This window comes from Alligator mississippiensis, chromosome 1 (genome assembly GCF_030867095.1).
Source record: "Alligator mississippiensis isolate rAllMis1 chromosome 1, rAllMis1, whole genome shotgun sequence".
NCBI classification, from domain to species: Eukaryota; Metazoa; Chordata; order Crocodylia; family Alligatoridae; genus Alligator; species Alligator mississippiensis.
In genome coordinates this window covers 196,861,972-196,883,841 of record NC_081824.1, presented here as the reverse complement: position 1 = coordinate 196,883,841, position 21,870 = coordinate 196,861,972, and the positions used below count along the sequence as shown (strand labels likewise).

The 21,870-nt window shown below is 37.0% G+C and overlaps 1 protein-coding gene across 8 annotated transcripts in view; it reads right to left on the bottom strand.

The window, feature by feature from the left end:
• Positions 1-1,160: 1,160 nt before the first annotated feature.
• The window catches only part of PPM1B (protein phosphatase, Mg2+/Mn2+ dependent 1B), a 103,093-nt gene continuing 82,383 nt past the window's right edge, over positions 1,161-21,870 (bottom strand). For 6 of the 8 annotated variants that reach the window (XM_014598054.3, XM_019483266.2, XM_014598052.3 and 3 more), the window contains 2 exons: positions 20,239-20,296; positions 10,535-11,736 (listed from right to left, as the gene is read on the bottom strand). In XM_014598054.3, coding sequence (XP_014453540.1) covers positions 11,446-11,736; positions 20,239-20,296 — 349 coding nt within the window. In that variant the 3' untranslated portion in view covers positions 10,535-11,445. Of the gene's footprint in view, positions 2,917-7,622; positions 9,487-10,534; positions 11,737-20,238; positions 20,297-21,870 lie in introns of those variants that run through there. The other 2 variants (XM_019483268.2, XM_019483269.2) reach the window with 2 other exon arrangements.

Here is a 21,870-nt window from a genome sequence, read left to right as displayed (position 1 = left end):
GGTTCCTGGAGTCTAGTCCCAGCTGGGTAGGGGCCAGGCAGATGTGGTTTAGGGCCAGCGTACCCAAATGCAGCATGCGGGGCCCCCATCTGATCTGCGGACCAGCCACATGCCATCCATCTGGCCCATGGGGCAAAACCATGAGCACCACTGTTATAAATTATGCAGGCAAATGTAGTCTGTGAGATAAGAAGGGAGAAGAACAGAGGAAACATTTTCTCCAACATTGTACATACCAGCCTGAGGGTCCAATCCTGCAACAATGACTCAAATCTGTAGCTTTATCCTCCAACCAGCCCTATTAAAAGCCCTGAAAGACATCTTGGTCCTAATGAAGTAAGGAATTCTGTCACTCATTTAAAAAAAGCTACAGAATTCAGCCCCATAACAACTTTGGCCCCAAGTGACCTGCCCACTGTAACATAGGGAGTCTACATCAAAGCCAAGACTGAAACCTGTCTCCAAAGGCCCAGGCCAGCATCTTAACCACTGGACCATCTTCCCTCTCCTGTGAGTTAGTTTTTTCTAAGACTGAACCTTAGACAGTCAATAGAATTTGGAACCCACTTAAGCTCCTATTATGGGTGCGACTAAGCATTACATAAACTGCACTAAATATGACGGTCATTTATTTGTAGAACATTTTTTCTATTGGTATTACCACTGTAGTGTTTTAAATTAGTATTTTGATTAATATCTAGGATATCTGAAAGTATTTTGAGTATGTTTGTTCATTTTCTGGTATAATACTCATCATCATCCGTGTTCTTCAAAATGAGTTTCTGATTTCATATGAAGACAGTAAACTGTCATACATTAAGCACAACAGAAATTAACCCATATGTGTTCATAACATTTTACAACTGTTTAGTTAGGAACTTGACTTTCCTTTTAGAACCACTCTGCATTCAGAAATCCAACCATTCTCTAGCAAATTGGAGCATAGCTGTCTAGTGACAGTTCTGTCATTGGCAGCCCAGTGTGAATCTCAGAATCTCCCATTCAGTGTTCCACTGCCCATTTAGGACTGCAGCTCCTTGGGGGCAGGGGTTGCAATGTAGATTGTGTGTCTAACCAAAATGTGTCCATTTTAGAGCTCCTTAGCCTAAAATAGTACTTGACAGAACTCAACTGAAGGCAATTAAATTACACCACAGAAATATTTAGCTCTATGTTTAATTAATATTCATGTAGTACATATTTTTGCTGTTGTTCTCAAAATATTCATTCAGATATTATAGTGACCATTAGTAAAACATGCCATGGATATTATTTGTTTTTACACAAATAAATCAAATCTTTCATTAAAAAGCAGCTTTTCCTTTACTAGCATCATTTTATTAAGTATTACCAGTTCCTAGAAGCTAGTCATGGAGCAGAATCTGCAACCAGAACAAAAAGCTAGCCCTTACCCCAAAGAGCTTACAATCTAGGACTTTCAATCAGTTTAAAATGGAAAGGTGATGAGGAAGGGACCTTGGAAACACAGACTTGTAAATATACATTTGCTTTAAGAAAACACTAATACAGCACATGCAATTTTTCATTTACATTAAATTCTCATTGATCTTCTCATGTACACAAGTTCTCTTAGATTATTCCCATCAGATCCTCTCTTTCACAAACAAAATACCTCCAGACACCTCATTTCAATGCATTTCTTTAAATCTAGCTAGTTTGACTAAACCAGTAGAGAGAGTTGTCTGCCTGCAGGACACTAAATTCTCATGTATTCTTTTTTTTTTTTCACCTGCTTGAACAATAGTTTTTGCCATCCCTCTAATGAGATTAATTGATGCTCTTCATTACCAGCATACATTTTATTGGCTCAGCATGAAAAGACATGTTACAGATATTAAACTAGGGTTAAAATGAACATCACAGAAGATCAATATGGGGAGGTGAGGATTGTTTGTAGAATCATCTTTTACGAACTATAGCACTCTAGATCAACATAGCCCTTGTAATGTTAATATGGCTACAGTTCTATTTTGATTCAACTCTTAAGAGAAGCTGTACTTGAGATATATGGTGACTGACATTACAAAATTAAACAAGTAGCTACTGTTACAACAGAAGTGTTCTCTAATACTCTGCACTTATTTCCCTCTAATATTTTGAATAGGAAATTACAAGTAATTGCAGTATCTTAAATACCAGCAGGGTAACTTGGGAAGTGTTGATTTTTCTGACAGGGACCATTATCTGGAGAGAATAAGTTGGCTGTTCAATGTAAAATTGGAATAGTTCCTATTTTTAAATATTTTTTCATCCAGAATTATCAGAAAGAGGCATCTAAGATTGAATGCTAAAGATACAAAGCTATGAAAAAACCCAATGACTTTCAGTTTACCTCCTGGATTGTTCAAGTCATTGTGGTATTCCTAAAACAAAGGTAAGTTAAAAAAAAAAAAAGTGTTGGAAAAACTGAAGAATAGGAAGCATCCTGCAATTACAAAAAGCAAAAGGCAAATTTTACATTAGTCTAAATATACATAGACTCCTGAAGCCTTGAATTAAACCTGTCACTAAGATTGAGCATAAATTTAACCATTACTGCACCTGCAAATTTCTTGACAATAACTCAACGGTAAATTCACTGAACCAAATTTTTCAGCAGTCTAACATCTGCAAAACATTGCACTCACTTCAGCTTCATACCTACAAAACAATACACTCCCAAACATTTTGGGCACCCATTCAAGTTCTTGCCACTAAATATTACATAAACAGAAAGATTTCTAATCATAACAAATATTGGAAAGTCTTGTTCCATGCCTTTTATTCAGTTTCCGTCTCATATTTGAAAGTTTTTGCACCTCTTCAGAGAAGAAACGTAACAAGCACCATTTGGTAATTAAGTGCTCAGCTTGGATTCTCTCTCTGACTGCAAATAATATCCATGCAGGAGGTTCTCTGAAAAAAAAATTAGTGAAATTAAGAGATTTCCTTTTAATACCTATAGATCTAGGGTTGTAAGCAACCTGACAATATTTCACATAAACTAAGGCAATGTAAAACTTTTTTTTCTTCTGTGCATATGTAATTTTATTAATGTTATTAGTGGATACATGTATGTCATGGTCTGCATGGAGTTACAGATTTGTTCTGGATTTCTCCAAGAATATCCACACACGGAGATCCCTCTTCTGATAGTTCATTAAGTCACTGCAATAATCTTGACCAACCCAGTGATGCAAAAACTTTAGTCTCTCTGTCATGAATACTGCAACTCACCTTAAGATTCAGACTTCCCCAAGACAAAACTGAAGTCAGCATTTAAATGCCAATGACAGAAACCACCCCAGTGTTGTCACTGAAGCACAGGAGCCTCAAGTCTTGCACAGCAAATGAGAAATCCTTTGGTATAACATTTCCTTGACAGAACTGCTCTATAGGCAGCTATGTAAATGCCAATTTCTTTAGTTTAGAAACAAGCTGGTTCTTTTGCACTGTGTTCTGCATCTCAGAATTCAACAGTGATCAGATTCGAGCAAAACTGATTTATTTCACAGAGGTAGATGCCAAACATAAGGAGACAAAATAGGAGACTATTTTATTCTCTAGGGTTTCTAGGTAGACTTCTAGAATGGATTCTTGTCACTCTTGGCCAGTAGACTCAAGAAACTGGGGCAATTGATGGATGACTTCTCCCTGCAGAGATTAGGAAGCCACTGGTCTTTAGAAACAAGAGCTGGTTAGACCCCTATTGAACAAGTCATCCTGTGACTGATATTATCAGTTAATTTTTAAGCTCACCTATCTGAAAAGACTGGTAACAAGAGAGAAGTCCTCCAGTATTCTCTGTCTTTTCTAGTAGGTGTCTACCCAGAGCAGATAGGAGAAAACAGAGACAGTATCAGCTGACTGTGACAGGCAGTGATCTCAGCACGGCAGCAGCACAACTACTGTCAGGATTTTTGAAAGCCAAGCAAAGAGAGACTGCAGAGGGTTCTAAAGGAGAATAAATTATTTTGCACAGGTTTACAGGGAACTTGTGAAACAAAGGAGAAAGGTGCATATTTGAAAATGTAACAAGTGGCTGATGGAGGTAGAAGTCAACCTCTCTATACTAAATTAGAATCAGGTGGATAGGACAATGAAAAGTTAAGACAAGTCACTTGTATGATACTACAGAGAAGAGGCAGCCAATTGGGGAAGAGAGAGAGAAGGGTGAGATGGTCAAAACAATAGGCTAGAAAAATTCTCTCTGCAACAACATTTTTGAATGGATACAAGTAAAGTGAGACTACACTAACAAAGGCCAGAGGAAAGACTGTTATAGTAACTGAAAAACAAGATGATGAAAGATCAGAGAAAAAGTGTGGCTGATGGCAGGGCAGTAAGGAACATCTATAATACAAATACATTCAGCAAGTTTGCTGAATGAACTTGCTATTTAATTCAAAAAATTATCTATAACTTAGAAACCCCTAGCTCAGCATGTTGCAAACTTACAGGTGTCAAAATAGTCAATGGGCATGAGGAAAGCTCTTACTACAAAAACATACTCTGGGTAAAGCAACAGACAGCTTCTTGAAAACATCTTCCCTTCTCTTGCAGTTTGTTAGCCCTTAATACAGATGGTTGCAGAAGCATTTCATACATGCACAAGAGCTGCTGGGTCAAAAAGTCACTTAACTGGTCTAAACTCTTGTTCATCCTTCAGTATGAAGCTCAGCACAGCAAGAGCAAATCCTAGCTCACTTAGGCATTTATGGGCAATCCACATCCTCACCCTGAACACTTTGTAGGAGGTTGTTTGCAGGTGTTTTAAAACAAAGGAAAGAAAGAGAAACAATTAGAAAGTACAGCAGAGAGGAAAAAAAGACAAGACCAGAGACAAAAGAAAAGGCCTGGCATGGTGTAAATGCACATACCTTTGAACCTATTTGATAAGAGACTGCTTTTTCCACAGACAACAGCTACAACAGTTGCTTTCCAGTGAACTGCTCAAGGGGAATTCTGTCATTTGGAGGCTCATGGAAGCCTGGCCTTCAAGGAAGGCTCTCAACTCTGGACTATAGTTTGTCAGCCTGGCTGACAAAGCCTGGAAGTTTGAAAAACAGCACAAATCTCAATTCTTCTACGTGAACATGCGTCTCGCTGTTTTAAAATTCATCATTTTTTATTTGTTTGCTTAAAACATGACAAACCGTATCCAGGTTCTCACATATGGTAAACAGAAATCATTTCAGAAATAACGCAACAAGCAAGAATTGAAGTTTGTACACCTAATTTTCCTGTTGATGCTTTAATCCTCGTTGTCATTTCATTTCCTCCTTTTCCACACTTTCTGGTCTTTGAACTACCAAGTGCAGGACTGTTGCAATACTTTTCATTGATTTGTATTTACTTTTAAGTTAAAATTAACTGTAGCAGCTTTAAAAGGTTCTGGAAAAGTGCTTTCTAACAGAGACTGATTCCATGTTCCACACCTATCCAAAACTACCCACTTACTTTGTGAACTTATAATTCACGAACAGTGAAGAATTTGGCTTTTAGGGATCCAATTGTTTTTCCCCTTCCACTTCATACTGAATTGTTAAGTCATGACAGGGCTGCTGGCATAGAAAGGTTTACAATATAAATGGCTCGTTCAAAAGACATTTCTTCACACTGTCCTTAGGTCAGCTAATCACTATTGGTAAGGCTTAGAGTCATTTGGGAAGGGAAGAAAAAAAAAAAATAGAATCTCTTTGGCACGAGCACACATCAAACTGGAAACAGTTTGCACTTCATCCGAACTCCACAAACAATTCTCTTTATCCAAGTCTTAGGATGGTATTATTGGAAGCAAGTTAAAAAAAAACCAACAAGTATAAAAGTTATCTGGCCATGGCATACAGACTGAATTTAAAAAAAATAAATCAGTAAGCAAACAAAATAGGAGACATTTTCCCCACATTAATAAAGTTTAACGTAAGAACTGAACATGTTTTCAGACTCCTATAAGAAAATTAAGTTTAATTTTAGATATTACTACTTTAAAACCAAGTCAGGACATAAGCTAGGCAAGCTGATAAGTAGAAAAACGCAATGTTGTCTTTCCTAAAAAAAAAGTGTGTACAAAATTCAGCATCTGAGAGAAATAGGTTCTCATTTCAATTTGTGAAGGAGCTGTGCAGACTGAAGCCACAGTTGTGCAGATTTACACACATACCTCACTTCTTGCAGAACAAGTAGGTTCTGGCTTCAGGGATGCTATCCTGTACATAAACGTTGTTTTATATGCTTTATATGATTAGGGTCTATGGGCCAGATCCAAATTGATGTCTGGGCACTGAAAAAAGACTTAAGCTAGACAGCCCAGCAAAAAGAGGGCATTCCCCCTGGATGGGGGTGTCCTGAGTTCTGGTTCCTACTCTTATGACTTTTATGCATTTTAACATTAAACAGTCATTGGTTAAAAAACAAAAATACCCTATCTCCCCTCCACTCTGCCAGTAGGGGCCAGAACCTAGACACCATAGTCTAGTGGTCCGTGGTTTTCCTGAGAATTGGGAGATGTGGGTTTGAGCTCCCCCAGCAGGTTTGATCCTTGAACCCAGGGCTCTGGCTTTCTGGGAAAGCATTCTTGCTACTAAAGTACTGGACAAAAGGCAGGCATCACCAACTATGCTTAACAGGTCCTGTGCTTTAAGGTAAAGTCTGCCATCAGGCAGCCTGGCTTTTTTATGCAACTCCTTTCTGAGTAGTGATACAAATGAAGTGCCTCCTTTGCAGCCAAGCTCTGAGGAGGAAAAGACAGACATCTGATCCCTAACATTTCCTTTTGGCTACATTCAGGCACCTTTTCCTGAGGGACTGACCTGAATTACCACTGGGAGGCACCTACATCTCTCCCTTGCCTGTACAAGAAACATAGGGGGTTAAGTCCTATCTATTCAGATCACTCTCCTAGGGCAGAGTGCCTACCAGATAGATTTGGCTCTGGCTTTACAGTGCAACAGAGATGCTTACGTATCACTTAACAAGGAACTGAAATGGCTAGTTAATCAGGAGTGGAGGGCAAAGATTAAATTCCATAGGCAGCTCTGACAAAAAGCTGATGAAAACAGCAAAATGCTTTTCTGGAACAAGGCCCAGAATCTAGTCTTTGCCATGAACCATTCATGAATACTGTGGCTGTAAATCTTCACAGTACAGGAAGTTTTCGATTTAGAGTGATATCATCGGGTTGTTACATTTTGACAGAATTTTTCTAAGATTAGTTTTGCAGGCAAAGTGGGGGGGGGGGGGAGGTGAAAGGTGGGGGTCAAAGTTCTTAGTGGGAAAAAGCATGGTTAAAGTTTAACCACTAGTTTTTGGTTCTGTTTGGCACTCCTATTAAACCAATTCCATGGGCTTCTGCCTTTAGAATACTCGATAAATTCAGACTAAAATAAAGCTAATTACTGCTTATAGTAAAAGGGACAAATTCAATTCATCTAATTGTTTATACTGCATAGTGTATGAATGTTTGGAGATTTTTGCATGTCAGAGCTAAAACCCTGACATTTTTATATAGTTGACTGTTATGTATAGGAAACAAAACCCTTGTGATGTTACACATAAATTAAGATAACAGAACGTGCTACCTGTTCTTGATAAATCCCTTTTACAAAAATGGCAGCGTATCACACTGTTTTAGCAATCCTTTATTGAAGATAACAAGTTGGTTATGTTCACTGTATTGTATGAAACATCACAATATCATACTGGGAAGGTACTATCAGTACAGGGTTGGACCAGAGCAGACAGTCTGAACAATAAACCATTTTGCATTCTTCATTCCCTATCTTTAACAACCTCAAAAACCCAGTAAAAGGGACAAATACCTGTTAACATCATCATTTAGAACACTTTAACTTACAAGGCTAAAATCTAATGAATAAATAAAATATTCTGTGGCGATAATCCTTTCTAGACCAAAAAGAAATCAGATACACAATGAATCAAAGTGACTGGGAAAGCTGGCCATAGGCACCAGTATGTAAGTGTGTGTGTGGGTTTACAGACTCACCAAGGGGATAAAGTTACAGAAAAATACCATGAATTCCATTTCACACAAAACCAGCTGATGACTGTCATTAGCTTAAACTACACACAAGGGCAATTGTATCCTCGCTGAAACACAGTTTAAACAAATAGGAAAATGTTTACAAGGCATCCACAGCATGTAAATCATGTACAGATGGATACATTCATTGTTTCCCCTCCCCAATAGCTTTTTTTTTTTTTTAGATAAATACTTTACTCTTCTCCATTTCCAGCATTTACTGGATTCATTACATGCACAACTCAAAAGAAGTCGGAAAAAAAAAATCAAGGTTATTGCAAAAATAGAATTAAACTAAGAATCTTCAAGTACCTTACATGACAGCCACTCTGTACCATGCCCAATGCTTATAAAATGAAAGGTCATTGAACCCATGAAAATATCTCTATTTTCTTAATTTAAAATAGATAATTTTAACTGTATTTATAGTAATCTCAAAGTGATAATTTGAGCTTTGAAAATAATGCAAACAATTAAAAATTATACCCATATTACACAAGACTTATGTCTGTATCTTAAGCTGAAAAAAATCAGAAAACTATAGAAAACCACATGTAGAACAAAATCACAATTTACATTATAATAAAGGCAAATATTCAGCATCTTTAAAAAAAAACCTGCAGCAGTGAGTGATGTCAAAGCAAATTGCAACTAACCATAAATTAATCAGTTTGGTTTTTAAAAGATTTTTTCCTAGCGATAGTTTAAGGATGTGTTGTACACATGCGTAAAATTCTTACTGTTTTCAGATGCCTAGATTCTTCTTATATTATTGCCAAATACACTTATCTGCAAGCAAGCAGTAGGCAACATATCACAATTTGGACACTGGAGGGAAACCTAACAGTCTGGTAACACAGGTAAAACTGGAAAAATAAAAGAAAAAAGGAAAAGGAAATAAAGAAAAAAAGAAAAGAAACCACACACATTCTATAGCATATTGCCCACTTGAAGTTACTTCCAAGCCACAGAGCTGCAAAATCCTTCCAACTCGGTAAAGTGAAGTAAGTAAATGTCTCATACAATTATTTGTACTCTTTCATGCTTATATGCTGTAAGTTTAGTTAAACCATAATGTCTCTTCAGAGTACAGCTACAATCCCATGCACCTCAGGTACATATTGATCTGCTGAAAGAATCACTCTTTCCTTCCTTTTTAAGGCTGAAGTTCAATACAGATGTAATCGGTACGCCTGAGGCTGGTAAAAATACTGTAGTACAGGCAATGCTAAGAGTGGCAATATCAGAAAACAAAAGAAAAGTGAACAAATGATGGAAAATTCTAATATCTTTCTGCCCATTTCACAAAATGTTGGAAATCCACCAAAATTTTTCCCTTGTATTGAAGAAAACTGATTAAAAGTTTTTCCCCCATTTTTTTTCAGAATCAAAAGCATTTTAGTTGATTTGTAAGGCTACCACGGATCTTCTAGATCTCCAGCACCCTACAGGAAAAGAAGAGGAAAAATATTACTACTCACTAATACAAATTAAACTAACCCATAATGTAGTGAATACTAAAAGCATAACAGAAGTGGAACATGAGCACATAAAGAATAAAAGAAACTGCCACCTCTTTTTATGTTAATTTACTCAAAGTCACTCGCACTCCAAATTTCAAGATGTCTTTTTGGAAACATAATACAGTTAATTAAAACCTAGCTATGCCTTTATCTTATACAATATTAATGCAATAAAAACAATGCTTTGTAATGAATATACATACAATAAAACAAAAGCAAATATACATAACATGAAACAAAAGCAAAAATTATTCAAATCAACCAATTAAATAGTTCCTTTGGTTAAAATATGAAAATAGATGGAATGCTAATGGAGATTCCTGCACTCTTGAAAGCTAATCCAGATTTAGCAAGATGTTCCCACAGGATCTTATTTCATTAATGTAGTGAATTTTTTTTTTGAATGAACAACAGCTGTTTTGTTTTGGGGAATTAAGTCGTAGTACAAATAAACAGAAAACACTGTGCCAATATACCTACATCACTACTAATAACTGCAGACTACTGATAATGGCATTTCAGCAATTATGTAGCAGTTAGATGCACACTGAAGTGATAGTTTCATACTTCATATCACTAATCTACTTGACTGCGGATGTGTGTACACACACACACACACACACACACAAATGCAAGGGAACGTCACACTAACAGACAGAAGGTAACCTAAACAAAACAACACATTTACTTCATTTTTATTGCAATATATTTTACTTAAAAGCTTTTATGAAATATCGCTATAGCACAGATTATATTTACAATATTTTTATTCACACTAAAAGTCACCAGAACACTTTCAGAAAAGGTTATGGGCAGATCATCATAATCCTCGTTGTCTGCTACAAGTGTAGCTACAAAAAATGCAAAGCTGTACCTGTATAATAAATACTTTAAGTGAATTTCCATAGGGTTTTTGAAACAGGGTTATATTACCAAAATCAATTAAATAAAGTCAATATGCATACAGGTATTCCATTTCAGATTCTTTATTGGGACTTAAAACATAAATTGTTTTTTTCTTTTCTTTTCTAAAAGAACTTGACACTGATCACTAAATTCTAAATACACTTTATTACCTGGATATACAGTATGCTATAACTTGTGGAATAAAGATACAATTTACTAGAAAATAAGGTAGATAGTCATATTGAACAGAAGATACAGTCTGAGTTGAGAGGACTAAACATTTAGAAAAAAAGTGGCTTAACATGTCCTAAACCCTAAATGAATATTTTTCTGTGATAATGTGAACTATATACAATTCATCAAATACAAACATGGAATATGTAGCATAATCATGCTGTGAAAAAGTTGTCAAAGTACTTCTATAAATCACTAATTTGAGCAAACATTGTATATGATTAAGGATGTGAATTATCTTATAATAAACATACGTGCAGCATTAAAATTCAGCAATGTTAAAAATTAAAAATCTTTTTTTTTTTTTTTTTTTGCACTTTAGCAAATTTCAAACTCCTACCGCTGGCATCACAGGCTTTTTTTCCCCATTAAAAAAAAAAAAAGTAAAACCTTGAGTACCTTCCAGTAGCGTAGGGGCCCTACTCCTTGGTTCACATAATATATAACATAAATTACAATGTCAGTTAATTCAACCTATAATAAGTTGTAAAATATAAACTACTCAAAAAGAGATGGCTAATTAATTAATTTTACATATACTTATATGTATATAAAGTCCATACATATAAGTGAAAGTAAAATGGACTTTTCTAGAACTAATATGACAAAATGCTAAGCTATAAACACAGGTATCATTTTGGAAACAAGAGTTCTAGTTTTTTGTATGTAAGCTATAAACACAGCAACTAAACCAAACTATCAAATCAGCTGGGTGAAATACAAAGACGTTATGCTTGTTTATCACATCTCATTCATCCCTGAATCTTCATTAGACCTCTGTATTTCAGCAAGGTGATTCTCAGTTTCTGTTTGGGTGTCTGCAGCTGGGTCACTGGGTCCAGCATGTTTATCTGAAGTAGATGCTGCAGCTGGTTCAGTTGTGCTCTCTTCTCCCTGTATTTTAGCTAGCCTGTAACTAGTCAACATCTCCTCCAGAAGGTGGCGGTAGTTCCCCCTATGATTAATTCTCATTTGCCTGAGAGCTTCCACCAATTTTCCCTGCGTTCCACTTTCCTCTGCTTCGCCAGGGTCCTTTTTCAAGATTGAAGACCCCAAAAGTCAGTAGTTAAACTAGAATATTTTATAGTTATACATATAATTTTTAAAGACATTCTATAAAATTAGGCATTTCTGATTGAGAAAGATCTGACATTTTATGCCATCTTATGTAAATATATAACATCTTATTAAATTAGTAACATGCACATTAAAATGAAAGTATTTTACTCATGGTTCTGAGGTTTTGTTTTGGTTGGGTTTTTTTTAGAAAATACCATATATTTAAAAATCACACTTATTAAAATATATACGTTGTTGAAAAACATTTACTTTCAGTGAGGCACAAAAATAATGTCAACTTGTTGACTCTATAATTAATTCATGCTTTGGCTGAAATCATTTTTGATGTACATGGATTACTTCCAATAAGTGTCAGAAACAACTGAAAAAAATGCCACTTAAAATTACACTATAAACCAAAGCAATATTTTAAATATTTTCAAATGGAAACCATTACTGAATCAGTAGCAATGCACTTCTGCGAACAGCTTAACTAAAAGCTATGAACAAGCTCTGCATTAAATATTAAACTAATATTCATTTCAAAATCATAAATTTTTGGACACTAGCAATCTGATCCTCTTTCTGTGTAAAAATACTGCCAAGAGAAAGAATTTCCACCACTCTGTTCCAAAGAGAAATTATTCCCCAAACGTGCAACAAGCTAGCAACCTTTCCTAAGCCACCGTCAAATTTGACTACTGCCCAGGAAAATTAATAGCTAAAATACACGTTAAAACTAAATCAAGTGACTCAAAGCACTCAGTCTAATCCTGGCTTTCAATGTGGAAAGGAATCCAACCTTATGAGACACGAGTTACTTCAAGCCACTTCAACCAAATGGGTGAATCAAAACAACATCCAAAAAAACAACAACAACAAAAAAAAAAAAACCCACCACGAAAAAGCAAAGCATGACACTAATGTTTATTATTCCAGGATGGGGTCTAGTGTGCATTAGCAAAGATAAAAAGTTGCACTGGGCTGAGATACACAATGGCTATTTAAAGCTCTGTACTGGAGCCAAAACAGCACTGTTGCTCTGAGGAACCAGGGACATTATAAATTATAAAGGCTAGCAGGGCTGTCAAACTAGAAACAGAGGTCAGATACCACTCGAAGGTGGTAATTCTCATGACAAAGGACATAAAAGGCAAATCATATGACTCATTATAATCATTTATTCCTTTTTCTTAACCTCTTCCAATATTGTACTAATTTTGGTGGCCTGTAGCTTGAGAGCTTTAATCCATCTGAAATCCCACCTTAAAAAGCGTTATTGTTAAAAGAAGCAACTGCCCTGACATTTTTGAAACTAAAGAACAGAAAAAAAACCCAGTAATCAAAAAAGCATGGGGTATATAGTACGGGTGTATTTTTTCTCTTCCAAATTTATTATTGAAGTGTCTAACATGTCTTTATTGCATAAAATTTAGAGTAATATTTGTACCTCCACTGCAGTTTCTTGTCCTGTGAAGCCTGAGAGGCTTCGAGTCCTAGGTGATTTCTGACTTAGCTGATATTTTCATAACCAAGAAAAGTTTCAGTCTCTCAGGTGAGCCAAGATATTTGATTTCTGAGCATGACAATTAGGTATTTTCAGTGTAATTAGGATATATTTTAACTCCTTGTGCAAAAGACAGCTTTATCTGAGGACATCAGCAAAAGGGATGCTGCAATTATATATACTCCTACCTAGCTCTCCAAGCCTCATTTTTGCAAGAGGCTAAGGAACCTAATCTCAAGAATATTTTGAGTTCTCCAGTAACACATGCAAGCATTTTCCAAATCTGAGCTAGCCAGTACATAAGAGAAAAAAGATACTAGCTTTTAAAGGCCTGTGGGACTTAACAAAATTGAAAAAGGGATGGAATTATTTGTGAAGTCACTAATTTAGTTAGGTGACAAATCCTTTAGATCCCTTCATTTAATGACCTGTCATGTAGAGAGAAATTTTGGCAAGCCAATATGAACTCTTCCAGAACTAATAAATGGTTCTAAGTGTAGATTTTAATGCATATGCTCAAACAAGCAAAAATACCTCAAACCCTGGTTTAATGCTAGACACGTGTCACGGTGAATATATGAAAGGCTGCTATTATGAGGGTTCATTTTAACTGCCTTTTCTTAAGAAAACAGGTATCCAAGCAGGATATTTTCCAGGCTGCAGAACTACTGCACCCCAATCTTTATACAAAAGATTGAGATTAAAAATTATAAGATCTGGGATTCAATTCAGGCAGGTTCTATAGCATAAGCCCAATGTAAAGCACACTATTACAATTGTTTTCAACACATTATTCGTATGCTTAAAGCTAGGCAAGTTGGCAGAGTTGGGGTCCTAAAACTTACACATGTAACTACAAATTGAAAAATTTAGCCACTTCATAAACAAGCCTAGAACATTTTCAAGAATAACCTTTACTTAAAGGAATCAGCAGAACTAGTACTCTGCCTGCTGTTTAAATTTAGCTTTAACTAATTTTTGGTTGTACAGTAGCCTACTTTAATTTTTTTGTAAATTGTTTCCAAAAATCTCTTTTGTTAACAGTGAGAAGGGCAAAAACAAAATAGTGAGATTCCATTAGTAATCTGCATCTTTTTGTTGACACTGATTACTACTCTGCACCCATGTACATTTATAGTATAAAAGGGAAGTTCCTGTCCCATCCTTCAGATGAGGAGCCTTGCCTGCAGCACAACAGGTAGAGTTACTGCACAGGAAGGCTATCTGGTGAGCAGGAGTCTGCAGCGAGCCAGAGGTCATGGGCTACATCATGAAGCATTTTTTTACATGTGGTGTGGGATGTGGCGCTGGGCACTTTAATTAGCAAGCTATGCTAAATAACAGTGCTTGGCTTGTGTGTGACGTGCATCAGTATCGCCCCACGTTCCCGAGCTGAAAAAAATGGCAGCGAGGAGCTTTGAACTAAAGGTCATCAAACATGTTTCATTTCAAAGCGCCCTGCCGCCATTTTTTTCAGCGTGGAGAGACACAGTGACACTGATGCACGTGATGCAGAAGGCTGTGGAAGTGCATTGATTTCCATGCTCCAGGAGACTTGATTAACCGGGATTTCCAGTGCATCAGAGCAGGCTCTGAGCATGTGTACAGGAGCCCAAAGTGATTATTACATCCTTGAGACTGCAAGAGCAGCCTTGAAACAGCTCTTCAGTATTATAGGGAAGATCCCCTCTTCCGCAGGTTTTTTTGTTTGTTTGTTTGTTTTGTTTTTACAGGACAGCATGTTTACATCAAAGTCCTTTTTCTAAATTATTTAACAGCATATTTAAAAGTAGTAAAAAGCAACACAAGAAAATGACAAATCTGTGATTTCTTACAAATTATTTATATATTTTTAAAAGCTAAATCTGATGATGAAAATATATTTTTCCTTATTTTGATTAAATACACTTGCAACTGATTTATCAGTCTATAATACTCTATTTGCCCACAAATACACTCAAATTATGCTGCTTTTAATTAAGCTGTTCACACTGCCATATATTCTGTACCAGCAGTCAGACATATGTTAATTTGCAAAACTTAATGTAAATATCATGATCATCTTTTCAGTGCAGGTTTTCACACACAGTATATAATATTTAGCTGATTGTGTGTTATTAATATGAAATTCCAAAACCGTGTGTGTGTGTGTGTGTGTGTGTGTGTGTGTATATAAAATGGTTTTATCAAGGTAGCATAAATTATATCCAGTATTGACAACAAGATATAGCATTACTGAATGATTGAAAATCTGACTATCACAAGACAGACATTTCAAAGATTGTTACAGCAATATATTAGACACAGAAGAAGATTTTTTTTTAATGTTTACAACTACACAAGAATATATCCCACAAAAATATACAGGGACAAACTCTCAAGTATAAAATTAGTGCACCTTCATGCTACATAGCTTTACACCAGCTGCAGCTTTAGCCCATAATTTTTAATATAAAGCTCTGCTTTTGCTTCACACAACATATTAGGAGCACATTAATTTAAGTCCCAATTTCACTTTGAAGAACACTTCCAGACCACCACCAATCGGGTACATTGGTGTTTTCTTGCCTCCACCTTTGTTTCCTGTTTGAAAGTAGGTTTATAGGGCACTAGAGGTTGTCAAGGAGTAGAAAATATACTTTCTTGACCTCAGGTCTGGAAAAGAACTCAGCTCATTTTAGCTAGTGACTGAATTATCTTTTTTCAGCTTTTTTTCCTCAACTCAGTCGGCTGTTAGAGCAGTGAGAAGCAAGTATGTCTGAAAAACTGTGTGGCCCACTCCATGACCTACAAGATCTTGTGAATTAGACAAAGTCCCTGTTTAAAAACAAATGCTGTCTATACATGTGCTCTTTCATGTTCTAATTAAAATGCGACAGTGTCACCTTATCACCACATGCATTAGGCACCCCCCCCCCCCCCCATGCTTTAAAATGGCTGCAGGGCCACTTTACTTAAACCTCCCTGAATGAGCTTTAGATAAAGCGCCCTGTGGCCATTTTAACACACGTAGGGACTGAATATGTGTGATGGCGAGCTGTTTTAATTAGAGTGGCTGTCTGGAAACTGCTCTAATTAAAACGCACCCCCTCTCCCACCTCCAAGCACGTGTACAGACAGCCTAAGACACCTTTCATCTACTGAGGAACAAAAAAACAGCAGTACCCAGGACTTTCACCAAGTGCGAGCATTAACATGTTTTCCTTTCAAGGATCCCAACACCAAACCTCCTGCAGCTGATGCATAAAACTTGACTCCTAGGTTTGGTATGTTTATATCAGGGGTAGCAAAATGGTGGATCCAGCCAGAGGCCGGATTCAATTTCCCTTCAGCCCCTGCCTGCATCACTGAAGTTGGTCTCCATGGAGACACCAGCAGCAGTGGTGCTGTCCCAGCATGGGGCCAAGGTTTCCATGGAGACTGGCTCCAACACCACTGGCAGGGCATGCAGCTGGTAGGGAACTGCTCTGCAGCCAGGGCTGGGATCTTGCAGTGGTGACAGCATGGTCCAGAGCCAGGGCAGCAGATCACAGCTCTGACCCAACTCCGGACCATGCTATCACCACTGCAAGATCCCAGCCCCAGCCACAAAGCAGCTCCCTGCCCAGCCGTGTGCCCTGTCAGTTCCATGGAGCTGGTCTCCATGGAAACCCTGGTCCTGAGCTGTCACAGCAGCACCACTTATGTGGTCTCCATGGAAACCAGCTGCAGAAATGCGGGCAGGGGCTATTGGGAAATGGAGTCTCCGTGGGCCTGACCCAGCCCATGGACCAGACTTTGCCTGTCCCTGGTTTATATGATCCCTTTGCCAGCCATCCCTAATCTCCACTGAGCTTTGAGCATGGAGTACTCCTTAACACAGGATTTTGTACCGAACAGTAGGGCTGCAATAGACACACTTGTCCTGGGAGACAGCATATATGTGTAGGGTCCCATAGCCATACAAGACTACTGTATCACTTCAAGTCCCGTCAAAGTATGTGGAATAAACTGTGCCACCACTTTTTCCTAGGACATCACGGTGCGCACCTCTAAGGTTATCACAGGTCATTTCCTAACAAGCTGGCCAAGACATTTGCTCTGGCTGGCTGCCAACTGGCAGAGAAAGAGCAGTGTACCACCCCCTGTTTTGATCTACGTCAAAACTGGGACAATCAGGACTGGGTCAAATACAAAATCTATTTACAGCCTAGCAAAAAAGAAAATTCATCTTACAAAGATCAAAAGGTATACTGTGCTAGATTGTCCACATTTACTGTACTAAAAAAGTTTATTAACATATCAAAAGTAAATATAATCATTAAGGTTAAAGCCCATCCTCCATTTACATTTACAATGCCCACCAGAGCTATATATCAGGTATGTACTTCTAAGACTTGCCCATGTCGTTTAATAAAACAAAAAATTAAACAATAATGAAAAGAGTCCAAAAATACTTCGTGGCACCCAGTAGCTTAGATAATGCTGCACATTTGCACTTAAGCTAGCTTTCATTTCTGTGGAGCAACACTAGGTATAGCCAAATTTGGCCCTTTCAGGTTTCCTTTAGAAGAATCTGTCACAAATATGGTGCATTTCTGGAAAAATAAGACAGAAGAGTCAGATTTTTCCTTTTACTGAAAGTGTTCTAAATTGGGTGCTATAATTAAGCCTGCACAGTTACAATTCTTGGAACTGGGTAAAAAGACATCCTGGGGCAGAGAAAAAAAAAGCAATGCTCCTATTGTTAGGAGTCATGGTGGGTTGGATGGATGCAGAGTTACTTGAGAACTAAAAAAGCAAGGAAACAAGATAGCAGATGTCCAAGGACATGAAGGTAGGTCATAAATGGGGAACATGTTTGTTTTAGGAAACTGGAATGGTTTGAAGGGATTAGAGATATTAATATTAAACTTAACCCATTAGGATGCAAGACAAAATTAAATCATTAAAGCTACATTTTATAAACAGGTGCAACAGAAGAAAACATTATTTATTTTTATCCAAATGCAGCCAAGCATCAAAACAAGAATTTAGGCCCATCCCATACCAAATTCTGCATTACAAGAATTTCTTATTTGTAGGGAACTACCTAAATAGGGGAGAGACAAAGGTTTTTTTCGCAATCCACTTGCACCATGCAGAGCCACTGTCGCAGACATTTCACCATGGTCCCGCCCCTTGCTTCTGACTGGTAGAGAGGGCTGCTCTTCATGTGGTCCCATCCCTCACCACTGACTGGCAGAGGCCCCCAGCAGGGGAGGAGAGATGAGGGGCAACCATCATCTTGGCTGCTCTCCTTCATGCTGCTCTGCCAGTCAGCACCTCCCCCCTCCAGTGGGCTGCGAGGCTGGGCAGCCACAGCCATGAGCACCATTGGTTTCCACTGGAGAGCCAGCATCTTATTTTTACTAAGTTCTTATTTTTTTTCCAGGCGCTTCCATAGTAAATCACAGCAAATGCTGTTTTTCATGGTGACTGCGGAAACTGTTGTTTTCACAGTTTCTGTGAAAATCACGGAAGTGCAATTTAAGTAAGTCCCTACTTATTTGGGCAGACATTTAGTAAACAAAGCTAGGTCAAGATATTGCTTATGGGTCTCTGTTTAAATATTTTACTGAGCCCTAAGCCTTTGTTGGGAAAGGTGGCACATACATCGCATAAATAAATAAACAAGCATGCAGGAAAACAGCCCTTTCATAGAAGACCTTGCAATTTTAAGACAACAACCAAAAACACAACTGGCAGAAGGGAAGAGAATACAGAGGGAAGGGAACAGAGTTAATGGTGATAAGACTGTATCAGTACAGAGACTAGTTATGGATAAAACTTAGTTTAGAACCATTTTGAAGTATTTAAAATCCAATAGACACTCAGTATAGCTATTATTTGTGGATGGATTTCTTGCAGGCCTCTGTAAAATGCGTCATGATTAGGAAGGCTTATAAGAGGACGTGGTATCAGCTTTACAAATTAATTCAGAATAAGAACCCTGGGGCAGAACACAACATTAGGCTAAGCACTATCAGCTCTTTATAAATTACTAAATAATCCTTAAAAAAAAAATTATAATCAACTTTTGTCTCCTGGACACTGTTTTTAAAACAGTCTGTGTTGCTGACTAACATGAATGCCATTTACCATTATTCTGTAGGACAGATGTTATACCAGGTAACTTATAAATTACAAATGTATTTCTTAATCAATTCAATAATCAGAACTATTTCTATTTAAACAGTTGCAGTAACTCACTTAACAATTCTTTTTTTAAATTAAAATGTTCAAGGATTTAAAAACTCAGATCTCCAGGAGTTGAACACACAGGTGTATATAAAAATCATTTAACAATTAGATGAAGTTTTCAGAGGAACTGTCACTTTATTTAATTCTAAATATACTGGTTCTAGAGCATTTAAAAAAAACATGCTTCGAAAGTAAGCAATGGTACACTATCCTTAACTGTTGTTACCTGTTTTACATGCTAAAAAAAGTGTGTTCAGTATCACTATTGTGGCCTTGACATTGAATACACATTCAACAGAAAACTCATTTTATACTGGAATGAGATTATTAGAATGACAAAATTTGATGCTATACTTTTGATATAGTACACCTAAAATTACCACCTACAAGGGCATTTATTTCTTATTTCAAAACAAAGACAAAATACAAACATCTAAAAGATAGCTTGTATTGTTGCTCCAGAGATCTGAATTAAAAGCAGCAGCAGCAATTTATATTAAAAATTGAATGTTCACAACTGGGCATTACAGAGAAACTCACTGTCCCTTTAAGAATGGATTTTTAAAGTATCATATTATTTTATTGACAATGATGGTACAATTTGAATTCTTTATGTTTACATAAAACACATGTAGATACAAATAACATATATGTTACTCAAATTTTGTTTGGTGTACTTCATCTGCAATGAAGTACTAAGATTTGCTCTTTGCCAACAAAGTCTAAGACTCAAAAGTAAAACTTACCCCATCATTCTCTCTGTGTGGATTCAGCCTATTATACACAGCTTCAATAATATTACGCCTAAAAATAAAGCAAAGAATTAATATAGTAGAGAAATATTTTAAGAATTCAAGCACTACACCATAAAACCAAAGACTAATATTTGTGTGTCTTAACTTCTATGTTTGTCATTTAAATGTCAGCATCATATGCTTATGTAGGTTTTCAAAAAGATGCTTAGGGATTTAAACACAGTATTCAGATATATGGTAATGAAGGATTTTTATAGGCTTAGGTTAATGATACCCACATTCTTTTCTTCTGAATTTTTGTTCCCCTGTCTTTTCTTTCCTCACAGTTTATCCTGCTACACCTGGGCTGAACACTTAAGAAATTCTCACTTTATTTTGGGTTTTCAGAGTTGGTAATTTCTTCTTAGCTACGCATTTTCTGTTTAGCCCAGCAGTCCAAGAGTTCCTAATGTGAGCTGCATTTCTTGTCATAAACCAGATATAGAATGAGAAAATTTTACAACTATCCTTAAAATCATCAATTTTGAGCCTGTTGCTCAGAAATTAAGCAACAGGTTACTCTGGTCAAATGGAGTCTAAGTGTAAGACATTTTGAACAGCCTTAGATCTTGGTTTAGTAAGTGCCTAAACGATTGGGAGGAGAGAAGGAAGGGGGAAAGAGAAAGAAAGGGAAACACTTTCCTTTAAATTTTATTGGTTTCAGAAATGTTGTATTGCCACTAAAACAAAATGACATGAAAAAATAAACATGCTGTCACACCAGGAGGCATTTTAAATGCTTAAAAAAACTGATTTTGCATACATTTCTGTGCGCAAGATCATGAAAGTTTTCCAACCTGTCAAATATTCAAATTAACAGACTAAACAAAATGAGTGCAACTTTCCTTTGAAAAGGTAAAATAAATTGGCACTGATCCTAAGACAGTGCTTCTTAAACTATCTGATGTGGCGGGCTGGCAATTTTTTTTCCAGTGGGCCAGGGACTGGTGCCTGGTTCAGCTGGTGGCAGCAACTGCGTGTAACAGCGCTACACAAATGCGTGACTGGCTGTTTCTTTCTCCTTCCTCACTTCGCACGACATGATGTCACCTGGAGTGTTGGAACATACGAACTGTGGCGCTATGACATATCAATGTTATGGTTCTGAAAACGTATTTCTTTCTTTCCTGGCAACTCACTGAGGACTGGCGACCAGTGGCTCACGGACCGGCACTGGTCCACGGACCTCCACTTTGAGAAGCACTGTCCTAAGACACACAGGGCCTTTACACCAGAAATGAAGAGTAGCATGTAACATTGCCTAATGAGTCTATTATTTTATCATGATTCTACTGATACTTTCTGTAGCTTGTGAACAAACATGAAAAAATAAAAATCAAATAAACCAGGCTTTACGCTTTTAAAACATAGCTATATGGGAAGGTAAAATAGCATTTTATGTATCGCAGTATAATACATTAATTTCAGTTGACCCCCTTCAGAAGGAAGGGAGAGGTCAGTGGCAAGATATAGTATATCATGTATAATTTCTACAGTACAAAAAAGTGAACTAGTTTAATATCCAAAAATGTTTCTTCAAACCTTTATAACTAAACTGAAATAAATGTATACTTAACAGAAATA